This window comes from Lepisma saccharinum, chromosome 1 (genome assembly GCF_977018435.1).
Source record: "Lepisma saccharinum chromosome 1, izLepSacc3.1, whole genome shotgun sequence".
In the NCBI taxonomy this organism is placed as follows: domain Eukaryota; kingdom Metazoa; phylum Arthropoda; class Insecta; order Zygentoma; family Lepismatidae; genus Lepisma; species Lepisma saccharinum.
In genome coordinates, this window is record NC_139229.1 from 184,841,503 (window position 1) to 184,866,872 (window position 25,370).

Here is a 25,370-nt window from a genome sequence, read left to right on the forward strand (position 1 = left end):
TTTCTCTTGGTATCGTGATACTGCTTTCAATTACTTTCTTTACCTCATTTATTATTTTAGTTATAGGGTTTCGAGAGGTTTCTGTGAAATTGTTTAATTTGAAACATTCTTCCATTTTTTCTTTATAGTCCTTAATTCGGATAAGGACAGGTTTATTTTCCTTGTCCGATTTTATTAAGAAAATGTCGTTTTCTTTCAACCAGATCTTGAAACCATGAACTTTTTTTCCCAACCTTATATGCTCTTTCTCCCGTTCTGTGTATTTTGGACCTCTGTTAGTTCTTCTGTTGTATTCAAAACTTAAACGTTCATCAAGAGCATCATGTGTGAGACTTCGTAATTTTCTTTTTTCCTCCTCATCATCTAAGAAATTCAGTGCTTTCTCTATTGAAATCACGAAATCTTCCTTGTGTATATAAGCACTACCAACTGAAAATTTCATTCCGAATTGAAAAATTTCTATATACTCATCAGGTACCTCAATATCCGTAAGATTTATAAATAATCTGTTGTCAATGTTCTTAGTTTCTATTTTACCAGTGACATTAACTGCTTCCCTTCTTTCATTGTTGTTGTATATAACTTGTTCTTGAATTAGCTGGTAAAATTTCCTATCAAGTCTCCTTTCTGAAAGCTTGCTGTAGTGTTCTACAACTTGTTCTGTAGCTCTGTTTACTTTATCCCATATGAGTGGGTGCAAAGAATTTGACAATGTTATGTGGAGATCATATGTCTTTCGAGAAAGGCTGTCCAATTCTGAGTACGAGTCCCTGATTAGGCGTCCTATCATTAACATCTGTAGCTTTGCTTTAAAATCACTGGTGTAGGTATTACGAGTTCGAACTTTCCACTTCAAAAAATTTGGCACTATATTGTTTAACTTGCATCTTCTCAAAAATCTGATTCTCTGAAGTGTCGTTTGAATCTTGATTTGATATTTCTGGAATGTACGTACCTCTCTCCCCGTAATAGATGAATAATAGTTTTTCTTGTATGTACGCATTGCTTGCATGATAAAATTATTTTCCTGTAGTTTACGGTTATTACAAGCATAAGAAAAACAGTTTTTTCCTTTGTGACGTTTCAGGAGAACACACGCTCCTTTCATCAGACATTTATTTTCATTTTGACTAAAGATACAGTTATAACAATGGTTAGTAATTTTTAAACAAAAAGAATCTGTTATATAATGGATGTTGTCAATGTTACATTGTTGTAATATAGCAACTTAACTGTGAAAAAAACAGTCTATTTTATTTTTATTTTAGATTTTTTAAAATTATGAATCCCAAATATCATCAGGTAATTCAAATTCATCATTGTTTTCACAAAGTCTCTTGATGTTTTCTGTTACATTAAATTTTAAAGATGGTGGCTTACTCCATTTGTGAAAAAGAAAACTCCACACTGGATCTATGTTACCATTTTCATTATTTAATTTATTCCAGTGTTCTTCTGCAATGAATGAGGCTTCCCAGACATTCAACTCTGTGTTTCCCGTTAATCTTTTTAAAACCCTTCTCTTTTTAATCAAATGCTTCTCTTCGATGATATGAGTTGACAAACCTGTTCTTGGGTTTAGATTTATAATGTCCAAATCGTGTTCGTGCCATCTTATTGCCATTTTCCTTGCCGTTTGTCCCACATAATCTTTCGAACATGAACAACTTATATTATATATTCCTGTGGTTTCCACATCTGGTAGCGAGTTCCTCATTTTGAATTCATTAAATGTACATTCCAAACTTCTTGGTGATTTAAAAACAATTTTGAAATTAAAACTTCTAAAAATTTTTGCAATTTTATGTGAGAATCCCTTGTGGAATGGAATGCACACAAATTTCTTTTCAACAGATTTTTCATCTTTGTCTGTATTTCTCTTTTCCTTTAGTTTTCTTGCGACTTGTTTTTTGATTTGGTTTATTCTGTTAGTGTGAAAGCCATTTTCTTTTGCTATATTAAAGAGCCTTTCTTCTTCATGTTTGATATCCTCATTATTAGAACATAGTCTTTGTGCTCTCAGGAAAAAATTTAAAAATATGTTATCCATTGTTATACGCGAATGTTCTGATTTGGCATGGATGTATTTTTCCCCCGCTAATTTTTTTCTATGGACTGATGTTTGAATTGTTGAGTCAGTTGTCTTAATTTGCAGATCAAGGAAAGAAATTACATTGTTATTCATGGGTTCGCAAGTGAATTTTATGCGACGATGTGATTCATTTAACGATTTAAATACGTCCATGATGGTGTTCTCATTTTTAGCAATAATTAGCACATCATCTACATATCTGATGTAGAGTTTGATATCCGCACCTATCGCATTAACAATTGGAGATTCTATGTAATGAAGGAAAATGCTGGAGATGATTCCGGATACTGGGTTTCCCATTGATAGACCATTACTTTGCTGATAGATTTGTGTGCATTCCATTCCACAAGGGATTCTCACATAAAATTGCAAAAATTTTTAGAAGTTTTAATTTCAAAATTGTTTTTAAATCACCAAGAAGTTTGGAATGTACATTTAATGAATTCAAAATGAGGAACTCGCTACCAGATGTGGAAACCACAGGAATATATAATATAAGTTGTTCATGTTCGAAAGATTATGTGGGACAAACGGCAAGGAAAATGGCAATAAGATGGCACGAACACGATTTGGACATTATAAATCTAAACCCAAGAACAGGTTTGTCAACTCATATCATCGAAGAGAAGCATTTGATTAAAAAGAGAAGGGTTTTAAAAAGATTAACGGGAAACACAGAGTTGAATGTCTGGGAAGCCTCATTCATTGCAGAAGAACACTGGAATAAATTAAATAATGAAAATGGTAACATAGATCCAGTGTGGAGTTTTCTTTTTCACAAATGGAGTAAGCCACCATCTTTAAAATTTAATGTAACAGAAAACATCAAGAGACTTTGTGAAAACAATGATGAATTTGAATTACCTGATGATATTTGGGATTCATAATTTTAAAAAATCTAAAATAAAAATAAAATAGACTGTTTTTTTCACAGTTAAGTTGCTATATTACAACAATGTAACATTGACAACATCCATTATATAACAGATTCTTTTTGTTTAAAAATTACTAACCATTGTTATAACTGTATCTTTAGTCAAAATGAAAATAAATGTCTGATGAAAGGAGCGTGTGTTCTCCTGAAACGTCACAAAGGAAAAAACTGTTTTTCTTATGCTTGTAATAACCGTAAACTACAGGAAAATAATTTTATCATGCAAGCAATGCGTACATACAAGAAAAACTATTATTCATCTATTACGGGGAGAGAGGTACGTACATTCCAGAAATATCAAATCAAGATTCAAACGACACTTCAGAGAATCAGATTTTTGAGAAGATGCAAGTTAAACAATATAGTGCCAAATTTTTTGAAGTGGAAAGTTCGAACTCGTAATACCTACACCAGTGATTTTAAAGCAAAGCTACAGATGTTAATGATAGGACGCCTAATCAGGGACTCGTACTCAGAATTGGACAGCCTTTCTCGAAAGACATATGATCTCCACATAACATTGTCAAATTCTTTGCACCCACTCATATGGGATAAAGTAAACAGAGCTACAGAACAAGTTGTAGAACACTACAGCAAGCTTTCAGAAAGGAGACTTGATAGGAAATTTTACCAGCTAATTCAAGAACAAGTTATATACAACAACAATGAAAGAAGGGAAGCAGTTAATGTCACTGGTAAAATAGAAACTAAGAACATTGACAACAGATTATTTATAAATCTTACGGATATTGAGGTACCTGATGAGTATATAGAAATTTTTCAATTCGGAATGAAATTTTCAGTTGGTAGTGCTTATATACACAAGGAAGATTTCGTGATTTCAATAGAGAAAGCACTGAATTTCTTAGATGATGAGGAGGAAAAAAGAAAATTACGAAGTCTCACACATGATGCTCTTGATGAACGTTTAAGTTTTGAATACAACAGAAGAACTAACAGAGGTCCAAAATACACAGAACGGGAGAAAGAGCATATAAGGTTGGGAAAAAAAGTTCATGGTTTCAAGATCTGGTTGAAAGAAAACGACATTTTCTTAATAAAATCGGACAAGGAAAATAAACCTGTCCTTATCCGAATTAAGGACTATAAAGAAAAAATGGAAGAATGTTTCAAATTAAACAATTTCACAGAAACCTCTCGAAACCCTATAACTAAAATAATAAATGAGGTAAAGAAAGTAATTGAAAGCAGTATCACGATACCAAGAGAAATGAAGAAAAAACTCATTGTCAAAAATTCAACCCTGCCGATTGCCTTTGGACTACCAAAAACTCACAAACCGGGAACTCCAATACGACCCATCATTGCAACTTTCACACATCCTGCATACAAACTATCCAAATATTTAGTTGAAAGACTTGCTATAATTAAACAACAAACACCATTCAGTGTTAAAAATGCATATGAAGTGAAACAGAAACTAAAAAATATTGTTTGGAATAGTGAGTATCGTATTGCAAGTTTTGATGTTGAAAATTTATATCCTAGTGTCCCAATAGAAGGTGCCACAGATGCATTACACAGATGGCTTATTGAGATGAAGGTTAACCCAGTAGAATCATGGGAAATGGTTCGATGGTTTACTGTATGTGCAAATTACAATTACTTTATATTTGATGACAAAATCTATCAGCAAAGTAATGGTCTATCAATGGGAAACCCAGTATCCGGAATCATCTCCAGCATTTTCCTTCATTACATAGAATCTCCAATTGTTAATGCGATAGGTGCGGATATCAAACTCTACATCAGATATGTAGATGATGTGCTAATTATTGCTAAAAATGAGAACACCATCATGGACGTATTTAAATCGTTAAATGAATCACATCGTCGCATAAAATTCACTTGCGAACCCATGAATAACAATGTAATTTCTTTCCTTGATCTGCAAATTAAGACAACTGACTCAACAATTCAAACATCAGTCCATAGAAAAAAATTAGCGGGGGAAAAATACATCCATGCCAAATCAGAACATTCGCGTATAACAATGGATAACATATTTTTAAATTTTTTCCTGAGAGCACAAAGACTATGTTCTAATAATGAGGATATCAAACATGAAGAAGAAAGGCTCTTTAATATAGCAAAAGAAAATGGCTTTCACACTAACAGAATAAACCAAATCAAAAAACAAGTCGCAAGAAAACTAAAGGAAAAGAGAAATACAGACAAAGATGAAAAATCTGTTGAAAAGAAATTTGTGTGCATTCCATTCCACAAGGGATTCTCACATAAAATTGCAAAAATTTTTAGAAGTTTTAATTTCAAAATTGTTTTTAAATCACCAAGAAGTTTGGAATGTACATTTAATGAATTCAAAATGAGGAACTCGCTACCAGATGTGGAAACCACAGGAATATATAATATAAGTTGTTCATGTTCGAAAGATTATGTGGGACAAACGGCAAGGAAAATGGCAATAAGATGGCACGAACACGATTTGGACATTATAAATCTAAACCCAAGAACAGGTTTGTCAACTCATATCATCGAAGAGAAGCATTTGATTAAAAAGAGAAGGGTTTTAAAAAGATTAACGGGAAACACAGAGTTGAATGTCTGGGAAGCCTCATTCATTGCAGAAGAACACTGGAATAAATTAAATAATGAAAATGGTAACATAGATCCAGTGTGGAGTTTTCTTTTTCACAAATGGAGTAAGCCACCATCTTTAAAATTTAATGTAACAGAAAACATCAAGAGACTTTGTGAAAACAATGATGAATTTGAATTACCTGATGATATTTGGGATTCATAATTTTAAAAAATCTAAAATAAAAATAAAATAGACTGTTTTTTTCACAGTTAAGTTGCTATATTACAACAATGTAACATTGACAACATCCATTATATAACAGATTCTTTTTGTTTAAAAATTACTAACCATTGTTATAACTGTATCTTTAGTCAAAATGAAAATAAATGTCTGATGAAAGGAGCGTGTGTTCTCCTGAAACGTCACAAAGGAAAAAACTGTTTTTCTTATGCTTGTAATAACCGTAAACTACAGGAAAATAATTTTATCATGCAAGCAATGCGTACATACAAGAAGAACACCAAATTTCATCAATTTGTTAACCAAACCACGACCATCCTCTTCTACACTCCACTTATGTAACTGTAGCATATTAACAATCTTTTCATTCCTCTCCGCCATTCTTCCACGACCAATGCTGTGAACGAAAGAGAATCGCTCTGAACAGCGTAACAATGCTCTAGAAAGTAGAATGGATGTTGATAATCATTTTTCTTCACATCATCAAACATGGTTGCTGTTTCTTTATGGGGAATCATCGCGATAATTAGCAACATTATTTTACAAGTTCTACAACTCAATGTGCAATTTAAACACGTTACACCCAAATATTATGTGCATATACATAAGTACGACTGCATATTTAGTGAGTATGACTAGTAAAGTAATTACACAATATCTCTATATTGTAAAATCTTACCCCCAGATGCTTTGTTGTTAGGTTAGGCTTAAGGCTCTTGGCATTAAAATTACTGCTGTCAATACTTTCTGCTACTCTCATCACATGATGAAAATAGCCCCATGTTCTATTCTTACCACCTGGTGAAAGTTGTCCCTGTCTTATAATATTATGTCACTTAGAAATTGCAGCTGATCTTAGAAGAAAAATAAAGAAAGAACGTTCTTCACGCAGGCGCAGCATAATTTACGGTATATTTTATACCTTAAAAATAGTAAAAGAGAACAGGGGAATAGTTGGGGAACATATGTACCCCACGCGCATAATGCAGGGTTAAACCTTTCGGTAACAGTTTCATACATCGGAGACACATTTCTTCATTCTTACAGAAGAAACTACTTACGGAAATGAGTTTCTCTAAGGTTTCCAACGTTAGTCGAGGTATTTTCTTTCATCGTGGTATCTATTTGACCCGGAAATCATGTCAATGTTTCCAATACTTTTTTTTTTAACTATGCTTGCCTAACCTAACCAAACCTACCCTAACCTTATCGAAAATGGTTCGTGGGGCTATCCGTCAGCTACCCGTGCATAATGTACAATTTGCACACGTGACGAACACGATAGTAGGTATTTTTCGGTGAAGAAGGTTGGAAACAATGATATTCGAAAACAAAAGAAGCAATATCATTCGCAAAGTAAGCCATATCGCACCGTTACGTGCGTTCGATAGCACTTAGAAAAATGCGCTATTTTAGTAAAAAAAAAAAAGTGTTTGTTTTCGTGTAAAAAGCATAATGGCACATTGAACTATGTTCCGCAATACACAATTGGCAAGTACGAACCATGCGATACACAAAATATGCGATTTTAATGTGTCTCCGATCTATGAAACTGTTACCAACCTTTCTATCGACTTTTAAATAACATGTACAGAAATTGAAAGGAAAGAAGAGCGGCAATAATAAGCCAACCAAACCTAAACGGCCTTGTATACTCCGAAGGTTAGAACATCAACTCTATCATACATAACAGATGGTAGCTCAGCCACGGTAATTTCGAACATAAATCACTGAGAACAAACAATATGTTATTGCTTTCAGGAATTAAACTATCGGTCTGTCTAAAATAAATACGTGAGCAATTATTTTACTACAATTAGGCATAAACTTGGAACATTCGTACAAGATTGTAACTCAAAGTAAAAACAAGCCCTTCATTCATTACCTTATTAATAAAATATCTACTAATAAGTAAACATATAGCGTTATTCACTTACAAATTTCGACAACTCTTCGCGCTCCTTTATCTTATTTTGACGTGGTTCATTTGTTTGTATCAAGTCCTGCCCTCTATTAACGTTTCTCAACCTACTTCCGGTTAATGGAGGCATTGTTGTCATATTTTGCGAACAAAGTTGTATGAAACTTAATTATTTGTGTAAAACAGTGCTTGCACAACTTGATTCGATTTTGGAAGAAGGGCAAAGTATTTTTAGAACCAATTTTTAGAGTAAGTTATAGCTTAGATTTAGATTACACCAAAATTTTAACGTTTAATTAAGGAACACTAAGCTCTGAAAGAGTGACCTTGCAACTACACCCGCTTGTCATTTGTTTGTAGAGCTAGAGATGGCTTGCTTTGAAGTATTGGAAAGCCAACATGATATTTAGTAATACTCGAACAATAAAAAGTAAAAACACGTAATTTCATACTATGTACAAAAATTGAACTAAATGCTTTCCATGAACCATATATTTTATGGTACTTCCTTGGAATAGTGCGGTGATCATGAATCGGATAAGCTACCAATACGGGTGTTAACCACCTTTCCTTTGTGCAATCGGAAGCGATTTCCCTGGCAAGGGAGCAAGAATTAATTTGGTGCATGAAATAATAAAATCTGAAAACACAAAATTACATTTACTGCTACAATATAACTATAATTGCCCCTTTTTATTTCATACGAGTCATGAATGCAATTGCTGTTTACTTGTGCAACAAGTTACTTGGGTCGATGTAGTGCAAAGTATGATTTTGCCAACACCCAAATTTAAAGTATGCAAAACCTGTTCGATTTCTGTGCTAACTTGTATGTAGCAATTTGTTACAACGCAGGCATTCAATAAGAGACATTACAGGGAAGTGGAATTATTGAACATGAATGTCCTAAGCTATTTGTTGTATTTAAAATATTCAATTCTGTGATTGACTATCTTGCATATTTTTGGAACGACTTGAGATGACCGGACCTCTCTCAGATTTTCTTCATATTTGGCATACTCACTAGTTGACGAGCTGTATCTCTGCGGGTGACCTTGACTAATTCGCGTAGATACATGTCCGTAGATGCTACCTACTCGCCGTTGAGTGGTCGACAGCTCTTACAAAGTTAGAGGAGAATAACACCCATTGGCTAAGACAGCCGGTAGCTCCTCCCTTTGCTACTGCACAGCCAGTCATGGTCAAGGTTCACCCGCAAAGATACAACTCATCCACTCTAATTTAGGCCTCCTAATCACGAATCTGAAGTTAAAAGTTGTCGGAAACGTCTAGAAATTGCAAAATAAGCGAAAGTAAGGCGTTAGTTTTCGGAATGGAAACAGTCTATTTCGCGAATTTTTTTCTTTCACAAGCAAATATATATATATATGTTCCTGATACTACCACGACACCAAATTTTAACTATGTTTGCCTAACCTAACCACGCATCAATGGTTCATGGGGCTAGCGTCAATGGTTTGCAATTTCTAGATCCTGATACTACCACGACACGAAATTTTAACTATGTTTGCCGAAACTAACCTAACCACACGTCAATGGTTCGTGGGGCTAGCATCAATGGTTCGCAATTATTTTGCAATTTCTAGACGTTTCCGACAAATTTTAACTTCAGATTCGTGATTACCAGGCCTCAATTTGTAACTATGTCAAATATGAAGAAAATCGGAGAGGGGTCCGGTCATCTCAAGTCATACCCATTTGTTACCTTGCTTGTAAATGTGTTCATTTTTACAATCAGCATTGCATATAAAAACAATTTAAAGAAATTATTATTGCCAGAGACCATGTGTATGATATGACGGAGCGAATTGATAATATAGAGAAAGTCTCCAATTTTGTTCATTTTCGGTATACTAACTAATTTTGGCCTCCTAATCACGAATATGTTGTAAAAAACACGTCTGGAAATTTGAAAAAAAGCCAATTGATTTTTTTTATATATAGGTGTATTATGCATAGTTTTACAAACAAAATGTTATAAGTTTTACGAACGAAATGTTATAACTATGCTTGCCTAACCTAACTGAACCTAACCTAACCTTCCGTGAATGGTTTGTGGGCCAATGATCACTTTCAATAAAAAATTCCTAGTTTTGTAGCACGTAACCAACGAACAATGTTTCACGGAACATGCCATTTTTTCTGAAATCAGTGGTGGAGTATATGCATAGTTTTACGAACGAAATATTATAACTATGCTTGCCTAACCTAACTAAACCTAACCCAACCTTACCTGAAATGGTTATCCGTGAATGATTTGTGGGCCAATGATCACTTTCAATAAGCAATTCCTAGGTTTGTAGCACGTAACCAACGAACAATGTTTCATCACTACGGAACACACCATATGGAGAATTATCGTGGTAAATAGCAAATTTATTTTACAACTTCTACACTTAAATGTACAATTTTAACATGCGACCCCCACATCGTAACTCCAGATACATCACCAGGAGTGCATAAGAAGTGAGTATAAGAAGTAGGAAGTGAATTACAGACTTTCTCTATATTGTCAATTCTTACTGATGTGACATATAGTTAACAATGTATTTGGACAATAAAAGTACATTTCTTTTGTGTAGTTTCCCCAAATGCTACTGTAATATACCAGGTGGCACAAAAGTCAGTTTACTCATATACAAATTCAAGTATACATACAAAATACAAGTAGGTCACAAAATTCCAGTTTCAGTGGTTTTGTTCAAAGTGTCCTCCATTGTTTGCAATACATTGTGCAACGATCAACAACAGAATTGCAAATACGATGCAGTAAACTTGTATCTTTGTTGATGGCATGAAACGCATTGATAATTGAGTCTTTCAGTGCATCCAAATCTGCCGGTGATGATGAGTATGCCATATCCTTAACAATTCCTCACAAAGCAAAATCGCATGGTGTCAAATCACAAGAACGTGCAGGCCAATCAATGGTACCACGGCGTCCACTCTTCAATTGTGTCATCTAACAACAAACAACCACACTGCAACAGGCCAGAGACTCAACTGCCGACAAAAGAATAACAAGTGCACTGTTGCCAGTGTCACACGACAATGGTACCAACCATATACCTAAAAGATATTACTTAGCACATATACATTATCGTAATACTGTTATCAATGTGCTTTTTAAGTAAACTGATTTTTGCATCACCTGGTATTTAATACTAAATTTTATTTCAAGGCTTGGTATGGGCATTTGTGTAATAAAGGATGACTTAAAACACACATTAAGACCATGAATTAATTTCAGGTTGTAAAGATGGAAACCAATGTCAGCACATAAGAGAAGTCTTGTGGTTATGAAGAGAGCAGAAAGATGGATGCTACAGACAGACCAAGGGACATTTTGGGGAATGTGGATATGGTTTCCCACCACCTCAGAGATGATGGGCCAAAACTAGACCCTGATGCATTGAAGGAGAATCAAAACCTTCAAGATGAAGCAGATCAACATGCTGAACTCATTGCCAACAATGTGGGTTCGGAATATGTTACTGTTCATAGAGCTCAAGAGCTGGTTAAAAGTCAATCCAATCAACCTATAGTATCATGTTCCCAACCCCAAACCATAACGACCAGCCTTGTGGAAAGTGATATGATCCAGCATGTTGTTCAGATGTCTCCCAGCCAACATGCAATGGTTGTCGATATTATGCAATCCCAACACCAAGATCCTACACACAGTGCAGCAATCAAAGATGCCTACTTTGCAGCATCAGCGCAGCTTCATGGTAGAGTTCAGATGCTAGATCCTGATGATAGAACTATTTCAATCCCTGTGTCTCAGGCGTACATTCCAGATTCACAAATATCCGGTGCTGCAGTTCAGTCCCACTATGATGCAACTGGGACCGTGGTGGAGGATGATTTATTGGCTCATGATTTGACTGAGGAGGATCGAAGGTTAGCAGCAGCATTGGTAGCTGTGCAGCTAGTTCAGCAGCAGAAACAGCAGCAACAGCAACATTCGTTACATGTTGGAATGCCGAAATGTGATTTACCACCTAATGTGCCTCTAATTGTTAGTACAAGTACTGATTCTAATGTCATTATGAACACAGGTCTATCAAATATCATGACAGGACCGTTAACGACAAAAGTGCAAGAAACTGATCATACAGTGTTGGCCATGGAAAAGCCTATAATGACAACCATGGTGTCAAGTTACTTGCAGCATAGGGAAATTCCACGTGATGAGCTTAGTGAGAGTGACAAGATAGTGTTAAGAAAGCAACGTGAAGTATCCCTTCAGCAGGATTTGGTGCCACAGTTGAAACCTCAAGTTCTTCCACCATTGAAGAGAGTTCTTTCCACCCAGTCTGTGTTGAGGAATAGATATAAACGCCCATTGGATGAAGGTTATGGGAGGTCGGCACTTGTTACGCAGGATACTAGGATTAATATCCCAGGTTTGGAAGATGATGAAGATCTAGCTGTGAAGGAGGAGTATGATTATGATGGAGGCATGTCTGTGAAGAGTGAAAAGGATGATGATGATGATGGTGAAGATGATGGGGATGATAGAGATGAGGATAGTGAAGATGGTCTTCAAGATGATTCTGATTACGATGTTGAGAATGATTTGAAATCATCAAAGAAGAGCCTTCCTCACAAGAAGAGGATTTCTCGTAAGTTGCGTAATCCCAAAAAATCAAACCGTATCCATGCTAAGTGTTATAAATGCAACAAGTGCGGGGAACAGTTCCAAACACAACAGACTTACAGTGCTCACAAGCTGACACATGGGAAGAAACCCTTCGGTTGTGAGTTGTGTGGAAAGGGATTCAGTAACCAATTGAAGTTCTTCGAACATTTGAAGTCGCATTATGAGCCAAGTTCTAGCAAGAAAGAACCTATTGTTAACAAAGAGGAAGTGACAAAAGATGAGTTGGAAAACAAACTAGTAGTGTCTCAACCACTTACATGCCCAACTTGCAACAAAACATTTCGGAGGCAGAAGGCTTTTGAAACTCACATGGTTTTGGCTCACAATGAAGAAGAAGAGGAAGCTGATTTAGGAGAGGAACCTCCAGGTAAAGAATGGTTCCCAGATGAAATGATGGCAGCTGCGGACAGTGTTATCAAAAACTCAACCTTAGACATACAGGAGAATCTTCAAGAACAACCTGAACATCTATGTGAAGTGTGCGGTGAGAGTTACGAAACAAGAGGTGAATTAAATCAACATGTCCGTGAAGAACATCCTGAAATTAAGAAACGGATTAGAAAAGCTGGCAGCAGGAAATCGGAGCATTTAACTTGTCCGACATGTGGTCGGATGTTCAACCATCGGAACTCTCTTGTGTATCATCTTCGCAGCCATACTGGTGAAAGGCCTCATCAGTGTGAAGTTTGTGGGAAGAGCTTTTTTGCTGCAAGTGCATTGAAAGTTCACATGCGATTACATTCAGGTGATAAACCTTATAAGTGTGAGTACTGTGGTCGGCATTTCCGGCAGTGGGGTGACCTGAAATATCATTGCATATCAATTCACTCGGATGAAAAACAGTATCAGTGTGAATATTGTGGAAAGGATTTTGCAAGGAAATATAGCTTAATAGTACACAGACGGATACATACAGGAGAGAAGAACTATAAGTGTGAGTACTGTGGAAAGAGCTTCCGTGCATCAAGTTACCTTCAGAATCACAGGCGTATACATACAGGTAAGTCCATTTTCTTTCTATGCTTCTGAAACTCACGTAAATTGGTAAATAGTTCCCAAGCAATAAACTAGATTTAAGATCCTCTATGAGGGGCCCATGATAAATCAAAAACTTAGTACTGATATTTTAATTGCAAGCAGATGTGTAAAATAACTGTGCTTCTGAAAGCGCTACAAATTTTTAATGCCTAATGGTAGTAATAAATTGTAAGCATTCTTCAAACTAAATGTAAATATGACTAGAATTTTATAATTGACGCCAAGAACAAGAGTGTTAAAATTAAAAATTATAAAAATCTGCACTGCCTGGGAAATCCGAGAGAAGTCAAGGATTGCTTATCATGATTAGAAACTGAAAACGTTGTTCATTTTTCCTCCCGACAGGTTTTTTATTATTTTTTTATGCTCATAATTTATTTTCAAGAATGTTCATAAAAACTTGATTTGCTTAATTAACATTCAAAGTTGAAGGTACATAATGACTGATCTGGTAAGTTATTTAGATTTACCTGAATACATTGAAAAGTTGGGAAATTTGGTTTTGGTTTTGCAAAATTCATCTTTGTATAGTTAATTAACCAATCAATTTCTGGCCTAAAGAACCTTTACATGGCCCAAGTTCTGATTGTGTAATTTTGATATCTTCATTATAGACACACATTTTCAACAGCCAAATTCTATGCATATCTGTAGGCACATATTGAACAATTTTACTGGTTACTTACTGTGGTTTGTGTGTAGAATAATTTTCCAACATGTTTCTGTATCTTTATGTGGGTAGGTTAGGCAGGTCAGCTTTAGTGCTATTAGCATTATGGTTATGCTCCTGCACTCACAATGTTGCTATTTATATATTTTTAGTATGTTAGAATTGTAGGTTTGAAAATCTTTAGTATTCCACATATTTGTTTTTCTCCTGCATATGCCCACAAATATATTGTGTGTGTGTGTGTCAGAAAGGGAGAGAGACACATCTGTCACACGTGCACACACAAACAGTGGGAACTTAAAAGTGTACAAACTGCACAACCTATTTTTCACGACAGAATATCTTATAAATTAATGCTTTCTGTTAATTTAAAAGGTGCAAATTTGTATCTCTAAGTTTGTACTTCCAGACTAATTTTCAGATTCTAAGTGCTTTCTTCATCCTTCTGTACAACTTGTAAATATCATTACAGAATTGAAACTCCGACCTTTTATACCATAATGTGCTGGAGTTTGACATATGGTTAGACTTTTTTCTTAAGCATATGGCAAAGTGAAAGTAAACAGATTTTTAGAAAAAAATATTATTTTGCTTTTCCCCTTTTTTAGCTCCAAAGAAATGAAATGGAATGTGGAATGTATTTTTGCTTCTTTTGTCTCCTAAACCACACAATTTTTAATTTTGAAATAACTTTCTGTGCATAAACTGTTTAATAAATGTGTTATTGTTTAATCGAAAAAAAAAAATCTTCGAAACATGAGGGTGTGTCTAAGGGGGAGAATTAAGTTCTATCAAACGATCAAAAAGAAAGACAAAAAAAAAGTTTAAAAAATCTACAGGCGTCCTTTCAATTTATTGGTGAGTTATTGCTTTTGGTTTACAAAGAATTGAATTTATTAAAAGTTTGTTGCACCGTTCGCAAGCATCCATTCCTTATAAGACATACGAACTTCAAGTTTATATACCACAAAAAACAGCGTGATTTGTTATTGATGGTGTTATACAATGTACCAAGTGGCGACAAGTATACTACGTAAAAGAACTTTTTGAAAATCCAAAACTGCCAGAATGTGCAGTACAATTATGTATTCAAATTTAAACTTATTTTTTGCTAGAGAAGTACATGCACTTCTCATGCTAGAGAAGTACATGCACTTCTCACAAAACTATGCCATTTGTGCTACAGATTCCTTACAATACTAGAAGTTGCTGTTCGTGCGAGAATATTAAGGAAGGTGTTAAGCAAGGATAATGATATTTCATACATCAAGCACGGGTGTTCTTTGGAGTGTCCCTTCATCAATTTCTTCATATCATCGCTCATCCTTATCTTCGCGATTAGCCAAAAAGTGTCAAAAAAGCTAAGCAAAATAAACCAAATAAAAAAATGTTAAAAAAAGCTTTTTGCCGGGAAGAAAGGTTCTGGTATTCTCCAAGTTTTTTTTGTCTGTTTGTCTTCATGTTCAACATAAGGAGTACTGAAACCTTTGTGGTATGTTCATAAATGATCGTGCATCCTACAGTTACACACACGTGCACCCGCACACACACCATTCCTTTAGTTAAAAATGCCATTAATTAATTTTATTCTCAATCTTAAAACGTGCTACGACGTCAGAGGTCCTGGGTCGAATCCTGGCCTGGGCATGAATGTGTGTGTGTCCATTCATCAATTTCATCATATCGTCACTCATCCCCATCTTCGTAATTAGCCAAAAAGTGGCATAAAAGTGAAGTAAAATAAAGCACATCTACATTTTAAAAAGGAGCATCATTGACGCAAAATCTTACCTTTGTTTCAAAGTTGGTTCATTGAAGTTCTTCTACGCCACTCATACTCTCGTCTGAAAAATTGGATTCTGTATCGGATGCCGTGGAAATGACAAGAAAATTCACATACTCCTTGTCAATCAAACAATCCATTTTCCATATCTTGTTTTCTTCTTCTACAATGTGCCGAACATAATGGTCCCACTTTTCAGGAGTAACCTGCTTCAGTCCATCCGAAAGCAACTGTTGTATGTAATTTATTTTGAAAGTTTTGTTATTAGCGGCAACATATTGCTTAACTTCACTCCACACCTTTTCTATTGAATTTAATTCAAAATGATACGGAGGCAAACGAAGAAACACATGATCAGCTTCATGAGCAATTCTATCCACTCTGTACTCATTAAACATCATTTTAGCATTGTTCACAATTTGCAAAAGTTCTGGTTTTAGCAAGTTTTTAGTTCTGTTTTGGCCACGGTGGCTCAGTCGGTAACGCAGTTCGATCCCCGTCCGGTTCAAATCCAGGAACTTTTCTAACGTTGGAAGCGGCCTCAGCGCTCACCCATCATCGAATGACATGGGTACCTGGGGGAAACCGTGGGGGGTGAGTAAAGGTGGTCAGGGGCATGATGCTGATCACATCACCTCCACTCACGACTGGATCAAGAAAGTGTGGGGCGTTACCCCCACACCCCCTATACGTCTTCATGGCATGGTGTTAAGTACAGGGGAGCACTTTTTTTTTTAATGTTTTTAGCATGCACGTGTACACAGAAACCTATCTTTCATTTCTTTCGTCGTTTGATCTGCAGCTTTTGTTGACAGCCAATGTTGAATGTCAGATTTTTTCCATGATGTATTCGGCACATTTTCTACATGAACTGAATGGTATGGTGCATTGTCTGCTACAATCATGCCTTTTGGTTTTAATTTATGAACCACATCACTAAACCATGATTCAAATCTTGGCCCGTCCATTTCTTGGTGATAATCACCTTCCCCTTTTTTCGCTCGGAACAGTAAACAAGCATCTTCGACAAAGCCTTCATTGCTGGCAATGTGTGTAACAATAAGCCTCCCCTCCTTCCCATTCGACTGCTTTAATCCAGTGCTCAGCCCTTCAACAAAACCCTATCGGTGGTTTCGCACAGTGGTATCCTCCCACCCTGTATTCAAAGTATGTCCCACGTTGACTCATGTCTCGTCCAAATAACAAATATGTTTGTTTTCCCGGCGGTACTTTCTTATAGCGTGGAGATACTTGTGTCGCCAAACTAATATCTTCCCTCTCCAGCAACACTGACAGTCTTTCCTCCTCCTAAACTCAAATCGTTCAACACCCAACAGACACACTGTTCACGTGCTTTTCGGCGGTAAATCACTCTCACTTCTTATTGCCTGCGCCAGTTTTTTTTGAGGTTGGAAGTTCATTGCGAAGATAAAACTCAGGTACTTTCTGGTGAATAAGTTACTTGGAGAAATCATCCAACACCACCATTCTTGAACGATTTCCTTAAGCAAGGAGCCTCTTCTTGCCTGGTGTTTCCATATTACCCGTTTTCAAAAAAACACTGTTTGCTGCGTAAATGGAACGTTCACTGAGACCTGTCAACACTGACGTCATGGTCATCACGTCATGTCCTGTCTTATCCGGATATTGTTGCCTTAAGGATGGATATACATTTAAAACAACTTGTTTGGCTTGACTTTAGAGAGCTTTACCCCTTGAATGCTGTCTAAAATAACATTCGGGCAAAACTGCATGCCCAACAGGAGACCTCGATTCAGCCATTCTCGTTGCTGTGCAGCTCGATTAGTAATGAATCACGATAAATGTAGGGTTAAAAGAGTACAGTGTGCAACATTGGTGTCAGATGCATTGATGATTCCAAGCATTCTGCAACCATCTTCAAGTTCCCCTCGACTCGCTCTTGAGTTTGTGTTAATTCCCTGCAACCGACAGCCCAGTTGGCAATTTGCGGTTCCAAGTTCATCTGCCAGTGATTGCATCAGATTAGATACATACCTGCTAATGTATATATTATTTTGTGTACATATTACAAGTTAAATAACTGTTTCCTTGCAAGTATGCAGTTATGTCTGAATAGAACCCGTCTCAATGGAACTATATTCTGCACACACGAAAAGTTGCTGCAAAGTTGACTTGACGCACGGCTTAGATGGCTCATAATCACATTGAGGTTTTGATTTCTTTTTGTGCTAAAACATTAAATTTTTACCATTTCAGTGTCTGAGACTGCAATGTGATATGTCAGTTTTTTACATTTGTAATTAGCATGTGTGTTATATCCATCATGTTTGGTAATTTTCAGGAGAGAAGCCTCATCCATGTGAAGTGTGTGGCAAACCATTCCGAGTGAGATCTGACATGAAACGACATATGCAAACCCACAATCGAGAGGGACACACCCAAGTGAACACAAACAATATACAAGCCATAGCCCAAACACACAACATAGCTGTCACGGCACCACACTCTGTAACTCCCCACCACAATATTCCTGATCTCAACCCAGTGACTGAGATAACGATCCAGGAGGGACCTGAAGCCATTTTGCCTGATGACACCCTCACCCAACCCATCAACCTAAACATTGCAGTACCTGCTCGTAGTTTAGGAAACCAACAACAAGGAACTGCTCATCACCAGCAACTGGCACCACAAAGTGTGCAAGAAGAGGCATTACACTATGCAAGAGACACGATAGAAACGATTCGTGATGGATCTGGGACCTTGTATGTGTGGCCTATCTACATGACATAATCGTTTTTTAAAAGTGTTCTGTAATTTAGCTGATTTGGTTTTTGCTAGATGTGGACCGATAACTAGTAATATACTGACCCAATGTGTGCAGAAGACGTATGTTACATATTTGCTTGTTTAGTTAATGTTTATGACTACAAATATCTCATTTGTTTATTCCATAAAAAATATACAGTATAAATTTCCCAGCATTAAGTCAGCATGCAAAATTTCTAATAATTGAAATCGGATGCGTTTATAAAATAGTTCCTTAAAATCTCCTTCTGGTTCACAAATTGCCACACATGTTTCATATGTACAAATTTCATGCACACTTTTTATCTTCTGTATACAGTTATTCTTTTTTAACATAAGAATGATTACGAGACAATTGAATTGTGGTTCTTCTGCAAAGAAAAACATATTATATAATATTTATAAAAAAATTGGATCTGTTATATCATCTGCAGTTTCACCATTATTTCTTATTGATGGTAATTGCTATGTGTCGGTCCCATCTTCTACATTTGTGCTAGTTTTATTACAACTGATTGAAGGCGAAGTTATTGTGAAAACTGTGTTCTGGGGTAAAGGGGAAAAAAAGATGTTCCTGAACATTTAATGTCTTCCTTAAGGGAGTATGGATCCCTTACAGTGTAGATCGCTTTGATGCCATAATTAAGTCTTAAGTAATTGATGCAATTATGTAACTTTTTTTGTTAGTGTTTCTTTAATCGAGGTATTCAAACAATCAGATTGTGCAGAGATGCAAGTAAAAAAGTAGGACATATCGTGCATGTTTGATAGTTTATATATGCATCAATGTGGAAATAATTCTTCAAGAGGTGTTTTGTAAACTTTTTGTTTGACCTGAATAATTTTCCATTCTTTGTCTAGATTGAATATTGGTTACTATGTACCTGTACATATTTTTAAACTCTTGGGAGATAACGACGTGCAGTGTTGTCATTCACTGATTATAATAAGTTATAAACTGTTACATTGCTTGCAAATGATGTATAAAGCAAACGACAAAGAAATTGAGAAAGTTGGTCAGAAAAATGTCATGTCATTATTCTACTTTATTATTGTTACATTGATCCATTGTTGTTTATGACAGGTTCACTCCTTAATATCCGTTCATTTCTGGCTGTGTCAGGGATGCTCGATTGCATCTGTTGATGGTTGGCCTAAAAAGATTCCAACATTGGGAAATCCACACTTGCAAATTGGGCACATATTACATAGTTTAACGTTGAATTATTTTATTTAAGTTGAACATGTACTAATATTTGCACATGTTCTTATTTGAAGAACGATTTCAAATTCTTAATTTCTAGAGAGCAAAGTTCATCCATGACAGGAAGTATAAGAGATAAGAAGCACAGCAAAGTATCCTTTAATTGAATTGCAAAGAAAATCCCCTCCAAAAGTTGTTACGTCTCAAAATGTTTTGGAAAAGAAGGTAAACATTTTTTAGCAGTTTCTATCCTAAAACTGGACACACTATTCAAACTTCTTTCAAGAACTGTGGATGCAGTAGATGTTTGATCACACCATCACCACCAAGCTATCAGCAAAAGCATATTCTTGTGGTTTGCTTGTGTATCTTGTCACCTTTGGAACTCCAAATACTGAAAGTGTGTGCCTCATTGTTGGTGAGTACCCAGTGAAAAGTGCCACCTGGTTGCAGGGGGATATAGACGTATAGAGTATATTAAAATATGTCTGTTGTAGGAAATCCTGATGCTAGTTCATTACAACATTGAGCCTCAATAAGATACAATACACGTAGGTAAATTCCAAAATACATAATGGTTCAGTCATAAGTCCATATGCATTGTTGATCAAAGATAGAGTTAACATTACAGATAAACGGCATCACAGCATACGAATAAACATCACAAACTTTTTAATGAGATGGAAAGGGAAAATGGTGACTATGTCAGTGGTATTAAAAGCACAGCAAACATTTTGTTTCTAGTCAGTCTTTCCAAACAAAAGTGGACAATAATTATGCTTGACAATATGGACAGTGCTTCCCTTGAAAATAAATCACAGGTATTTTCATCTCCATTTCCTTAACCCATTACCTGCAACGGATCTATATATAGACTCTCTAAAAGTGGTATTTTTTTATATAGATGTATTTCAAAATTAACAGTTATATTACTGCAAGTCATTTTAATAGACACCACTTTTTTGTGCTTTTATTACTCAATATGGGCAATTGGCAATCAAACAATCCATTGTTGATGCTTTGTTGGTTCCTGAAAACTATTTTTTTGTAATGTGGAATGTTTATTTGCAGTGGAGTTTATATATAGATTCCTTTTCTTAGCTTCCTTATGCAGCAAGTCTTTCTATAGTTCTTATTTACTATGAAATGAATTTGTGATTACATCTACTATATTTAGATGATTTCTTATTGGAAGCACTTCCCTTCAATGGTGCCACAGGGAAGGGGTTAATAGAGAGATATCTTTTGTGTTTCAAATTATAAATTTTGGCACTAATCCTCTTCCTTTATGTTAAACCTAATAAATCAAAGTCTGTCATTACTGAGGATAGAGGATGCAAACCATGCCACCTGCCTCTGACATAGCTCACCTGTACTAGCATCCACACATAATGACTGAAAACACACCTTCATAAACTTTAGTCCCTGCTGCTGCAGCTTTTCATAAGCTTGTCAACAGTCAATGGTCAATAAGCAGCACCTATTTGGAGCTACTCACAGCATTACTCGTGACAGGTTGCAAGTTCAATGCATAATAAAAAGAAAGTTTATTTCAGTCCACTTTATGTTCAGACAGGCCAATTTGATACTGGACCGACAGTTTAAAATGGGATCCACCCCATTTTGTGACATGCCTCTGCTGGGGAACAAACCCATTGCCTCTTGTTTGCAAGGTGACAGCATTACCACTATGCCATCAGAGGCGCCCATGATGAAATATGATTTGCAGGAAAACAGTAATGCATCCCAGCTGAAACAATGTTAGCATTTTATATTTGTTGAAATTGGCCTTTGCGTACCCATAGTGATTGATTGAATTATGTCATTTTACATCAATTTTCTGCCACTTTTGGTTAATTGCAACAATGAGGATGAATGATGATATGATGAAATTGATGAAGGGACACTTACTAGCAACACCCATGTCCTGATGAGGTTTTGAACCCGAGAGCCCTTGCTTCATAGGGCACTGTGCTAACCACTCCATGATGGCAGTCATTCCAAAGTGACTAATATGAATAGTACAGTGTTCGGAGTAGAATTTATGAGACTCACAAGTTCTGGTGTATGCATCATACTGTTATATGGATGGTAGTTGCAGCATGTCTTCCTTTCTTCCCAGAGATGTCGTATGGTAGTGTTCAAGTATATGCACACACCTTCAATTTCAATTATTAGTTGCATAATGTGCCCAAAAATTTTTCCCAAGTATTTTTATAAAGTACAGTCGTTCAAGTCCCATGCAAATTTTCCCAGTGTTGGAGTCCCAGTGAAATGAAGGCTTCACTACTAAAAATAGGAATAAGTAAAGTGGCAAGTTAGCCTAAATTATATATTTAAAAAATTGCAGCAAGTCATATGTATGTGTGTATATGATTTTGGAATGTTTATTTTTATTATAGTAATAAAATGTAATCAATTTTCTGATAAGCTGTAAACAACTTTCTCCTGATGAAGTGCAACTGTGCTCTATTTTTTTCCCTAGTTTGCTGTGAATTTTTAATTGTCTTCACTTTACATGCCAAGCACAATATTCCTTCCACAAGTACATTACATTAATTATTGTCATCATAATGCATAGGTTACTTTTTACTTAACCAGAAAAATGTTTGTCAGAGATTAAAATTGTGTGTGTGAGCTGTCTATTTGTTCAGAAGAGGTACGCTAGCCTCTTGCTAACTTTAAATATTTATTGATGTTGCAGTACTCAATAATCAGGTACAGAAATTGTATATTAGTGTGAATTTATTTTTCCAAGAAAAATCCGAGCTAAATGATTTTACATGCAAAAAGTGAAAGCGTGGAATACAAATGTCATTATCTGTTTGCCGAAAAAGATGGTCCCAATTCAATCCTGGGTATGAGGTATGACAAGATTTACTACCCACTATGGGAAGTTGCTTGTTGCTATCTATAAAAACATCTTAACACAAATCTCCATTTATCATTTATGGTAAAGTATTGCAGCCAATGGTTAATGTTACACATTCACACTTCAGGTCCGAGTCCAAGGAAGGGAGGGCCTCCCCGATGGCGCAGTGGTAGCCTCGCTACCTTGTAATCAAGGGGTCCCAGGTTCGATACCTGGTGGGTCACATAGTGGTTCGGATCCCACTTTAAACTGTAGGTCCAGTCGTGATTAGCCTTACTGTGCATAAAGTGGACTTAAAACGCCAAATCAATCAATCCAAGGTAGGGTCAATAAACAAGATAACAAGTACATTCACTGAAGTAGCATAATGTATACGTAGGTGCAGGTCTAGTAAATAGTGAGAACAAGCATTACTTCGTGCAATACTAGTATCTGCCCAAGCATTTGTTCCATCATGACACCAAGGCATTAATTTCATGAGGAAGAAAGATGTTGAACTAAGAATACTCACTCCAGTACAGTCAATCTGCATTAGTCATGGCTCATTGATGTAAGTTGATCATGTTTCTACTTCCCCCCCCCTCATGTTTGGATTCGTCAACTTGAACTAGCCATGTCTCTAGTGGTGGTCGAACAATAGCTATTTGCTGATTACCATCCCTAGGAAACCAAGAGGGGTCTGAAGAGATGACAGTTGGGGCTGTGAGGAGGGTATTTAAGAACCTTCAGTTTGAAGTGCTCTTTTTCACAGTGGATGGTTTTGGCGAGTACATGCAGCTAGATGCATGACATTACATCAGCTCCATACAATTAATATCTATTGATTCTGATAGTCCAGTGACCATGATACAGCCATGTATGTCTAATGATTGACATAGCCCTTGGAAAAAAAAAAACACTACTGACTTTGCCGTCACCAATTATGCCCTTGTACTTTTGGATAGGAATATGTGAAGCATGTTTTGTATTTAATTTTTTCCCACACATAGCAGCAACAATGCCTGTTCTCTTCAACTGCAGAATTCATGGCTTCTGTCAGTCAATGATGTATCGTATCTGCAGAAACAAATCTTGCGTAACGTTTGTTGTACTAGGTATACAACCTGCCTTTAATCTACCACATGAGGTTGTCTTTCATCCTGTTATGGTGATCTCATCTTAAAATTGGGTTTTAGGAGGCAAGATGTTAAGTTAAAATCCCATAAATGTTGATTAACAATTTTTTGGTGGACAAATGGATGGCTGAAAATTTGTTTTATCATCAACAGAAATAACTCAGGAACTTTGATTTTATTATAGAAATTCATATTTTAACTTCCATCAACCAGGTCAACATTCTCTGTACAATTTAACTCAAATAACAAATTTCCAACTGAAAAATACAACTAAACCCTGTATAACAATGCTCATAAAATGGATGAAATTTTTTTCAAACATAATTTTGAGTGAATGTTGGGGCTACTTCAGCAATTTGCTGATAAAATTGTCGTGAAACATGGAAAACTACTATTCAGGTGGTTGTTTATATATTTGTTTTTATTACTCCATTAAAAATACATATGTAATACTCCTACATTTGACTTTAGCTTTCATATTAATCAAAGGTTTTGGTAAGCATAATTTAATCCATTATTAACACATTCCCTTTGCGACTAGGCTAATTGGAAATATACCTACAATTTAAAGTGGAATCCGAACTGCACCACTGTGCACCTCCCTCTGTGCATCATGAGTCTTCATTTATAATGTTTTAGTATGTTCACATCACAGCATAAGTTCAAGTCCAAGTGATCCTAGGTTTACCAGTGTGGATAAAGTTCGTTGAGGTTGAAAAAGCATTTTAAAGAAAATTGGGGGATTTATGTAGAATTGAACTAGCATACTCTTTTGTGTGTGGAATTCCATGGGAAAGTATTTAACAAGTTTTCCCAGCTCTAGCTATTGGAAGTTTTTGTCTGAAGTTCATAAGAATCCATTCCTGGTGCTTTATTCTACGTACAGCATCAGAAGCAGGTGAAGAAATACCATCCAGAAACATACGTTATGCATATGTAATGTACGCTAGGATGCTCCTGACCCCCCCCCCCTCCCCCTTAGTTAAAAAGTAATGCCATCAAGCAATCTCCCAAACCTCCGTTCTTGGATTAGATCCATTGGTTTGTCTAGGAGTGTGAAGGTGCATGTTTTCATTGAGACAAAGCCATCGTATCTTGTAAACTTTACATAGCATGTGATATGCAAGATAAGATACTTGTTGTACCTTCCCAATACAGCAACCGTTAAATTTTCTTTTTACAGGTTACGACTTGCCATAGTTTAATAGCACAGTAATGTAGTAAAACATAAAATGTTATTTCTGTTTTTATGATATTTAGGCAACATCTTGCCACTTGCTAGTTTTGTTTTATCTATAAGCATATGGAACTTATAATAGATGTATATCATTGTAGATACATACATATATATACAAGATCAGTATAGAAAATATTAATGATCGTGAGTACATTTAGTTTTTGGTACATATTATTTCAGCATGATAGTATCAGAGTTATAAAATTTTGATTTTTGTTCAAGTA

General features: G+C 35.9%; 2 protein-coding genes across 4 annotated transcripts in view; one reads left to right on the forward strand and one right to left on the reverse strand.

The window, feature by feature from the left end:
• Nucleotides 1-7,835, reverse strand: part of LOC145990666 (nudC domain-containing protein 2-like) — a 33,280-nt gene extending 25,445 nt beyond the window's left edge. For 2 of the 3 annotated variants that reach the window (XM_083126268.1, XM_083126266.1), the window contains exon 1: nt 7,767-7,835. The gene's annotated coding sequence lies outside the window, so the exon portion shown is untranslated. Of the gene's footprint in view, nt 1-7,714 lie in introns of all 3 variants that reach the window. The other variant, XM_083126267.1, reaches the window with a different exon arrangement.
• A 31-nt stretch (nt 7,836-7,866) lies between these two features.
• On the forward strand, nt 7,867-25,362 carry LOC146005065 (uncharacterized). The gene is made up of 3 exons (XM_083144198.1): nt 7,867-7,999; nt 11,022-13,437; nt 18,252-25,362. Exons 2-3 carry the CDS (start codon nt 11,088-11,090, stop codon nt 18,701-18,703), a joined length of 2,802 nt encoding a protein of 933 aa, XP_083000324.1. The 5' UTR covers nt 7,867-7,999; nt 11,022-11,087; the 3' UTR covers nt 18,704-25,362.
• Nucleotides 25,363-25,370: the final 8 nt, after the last annotated feature.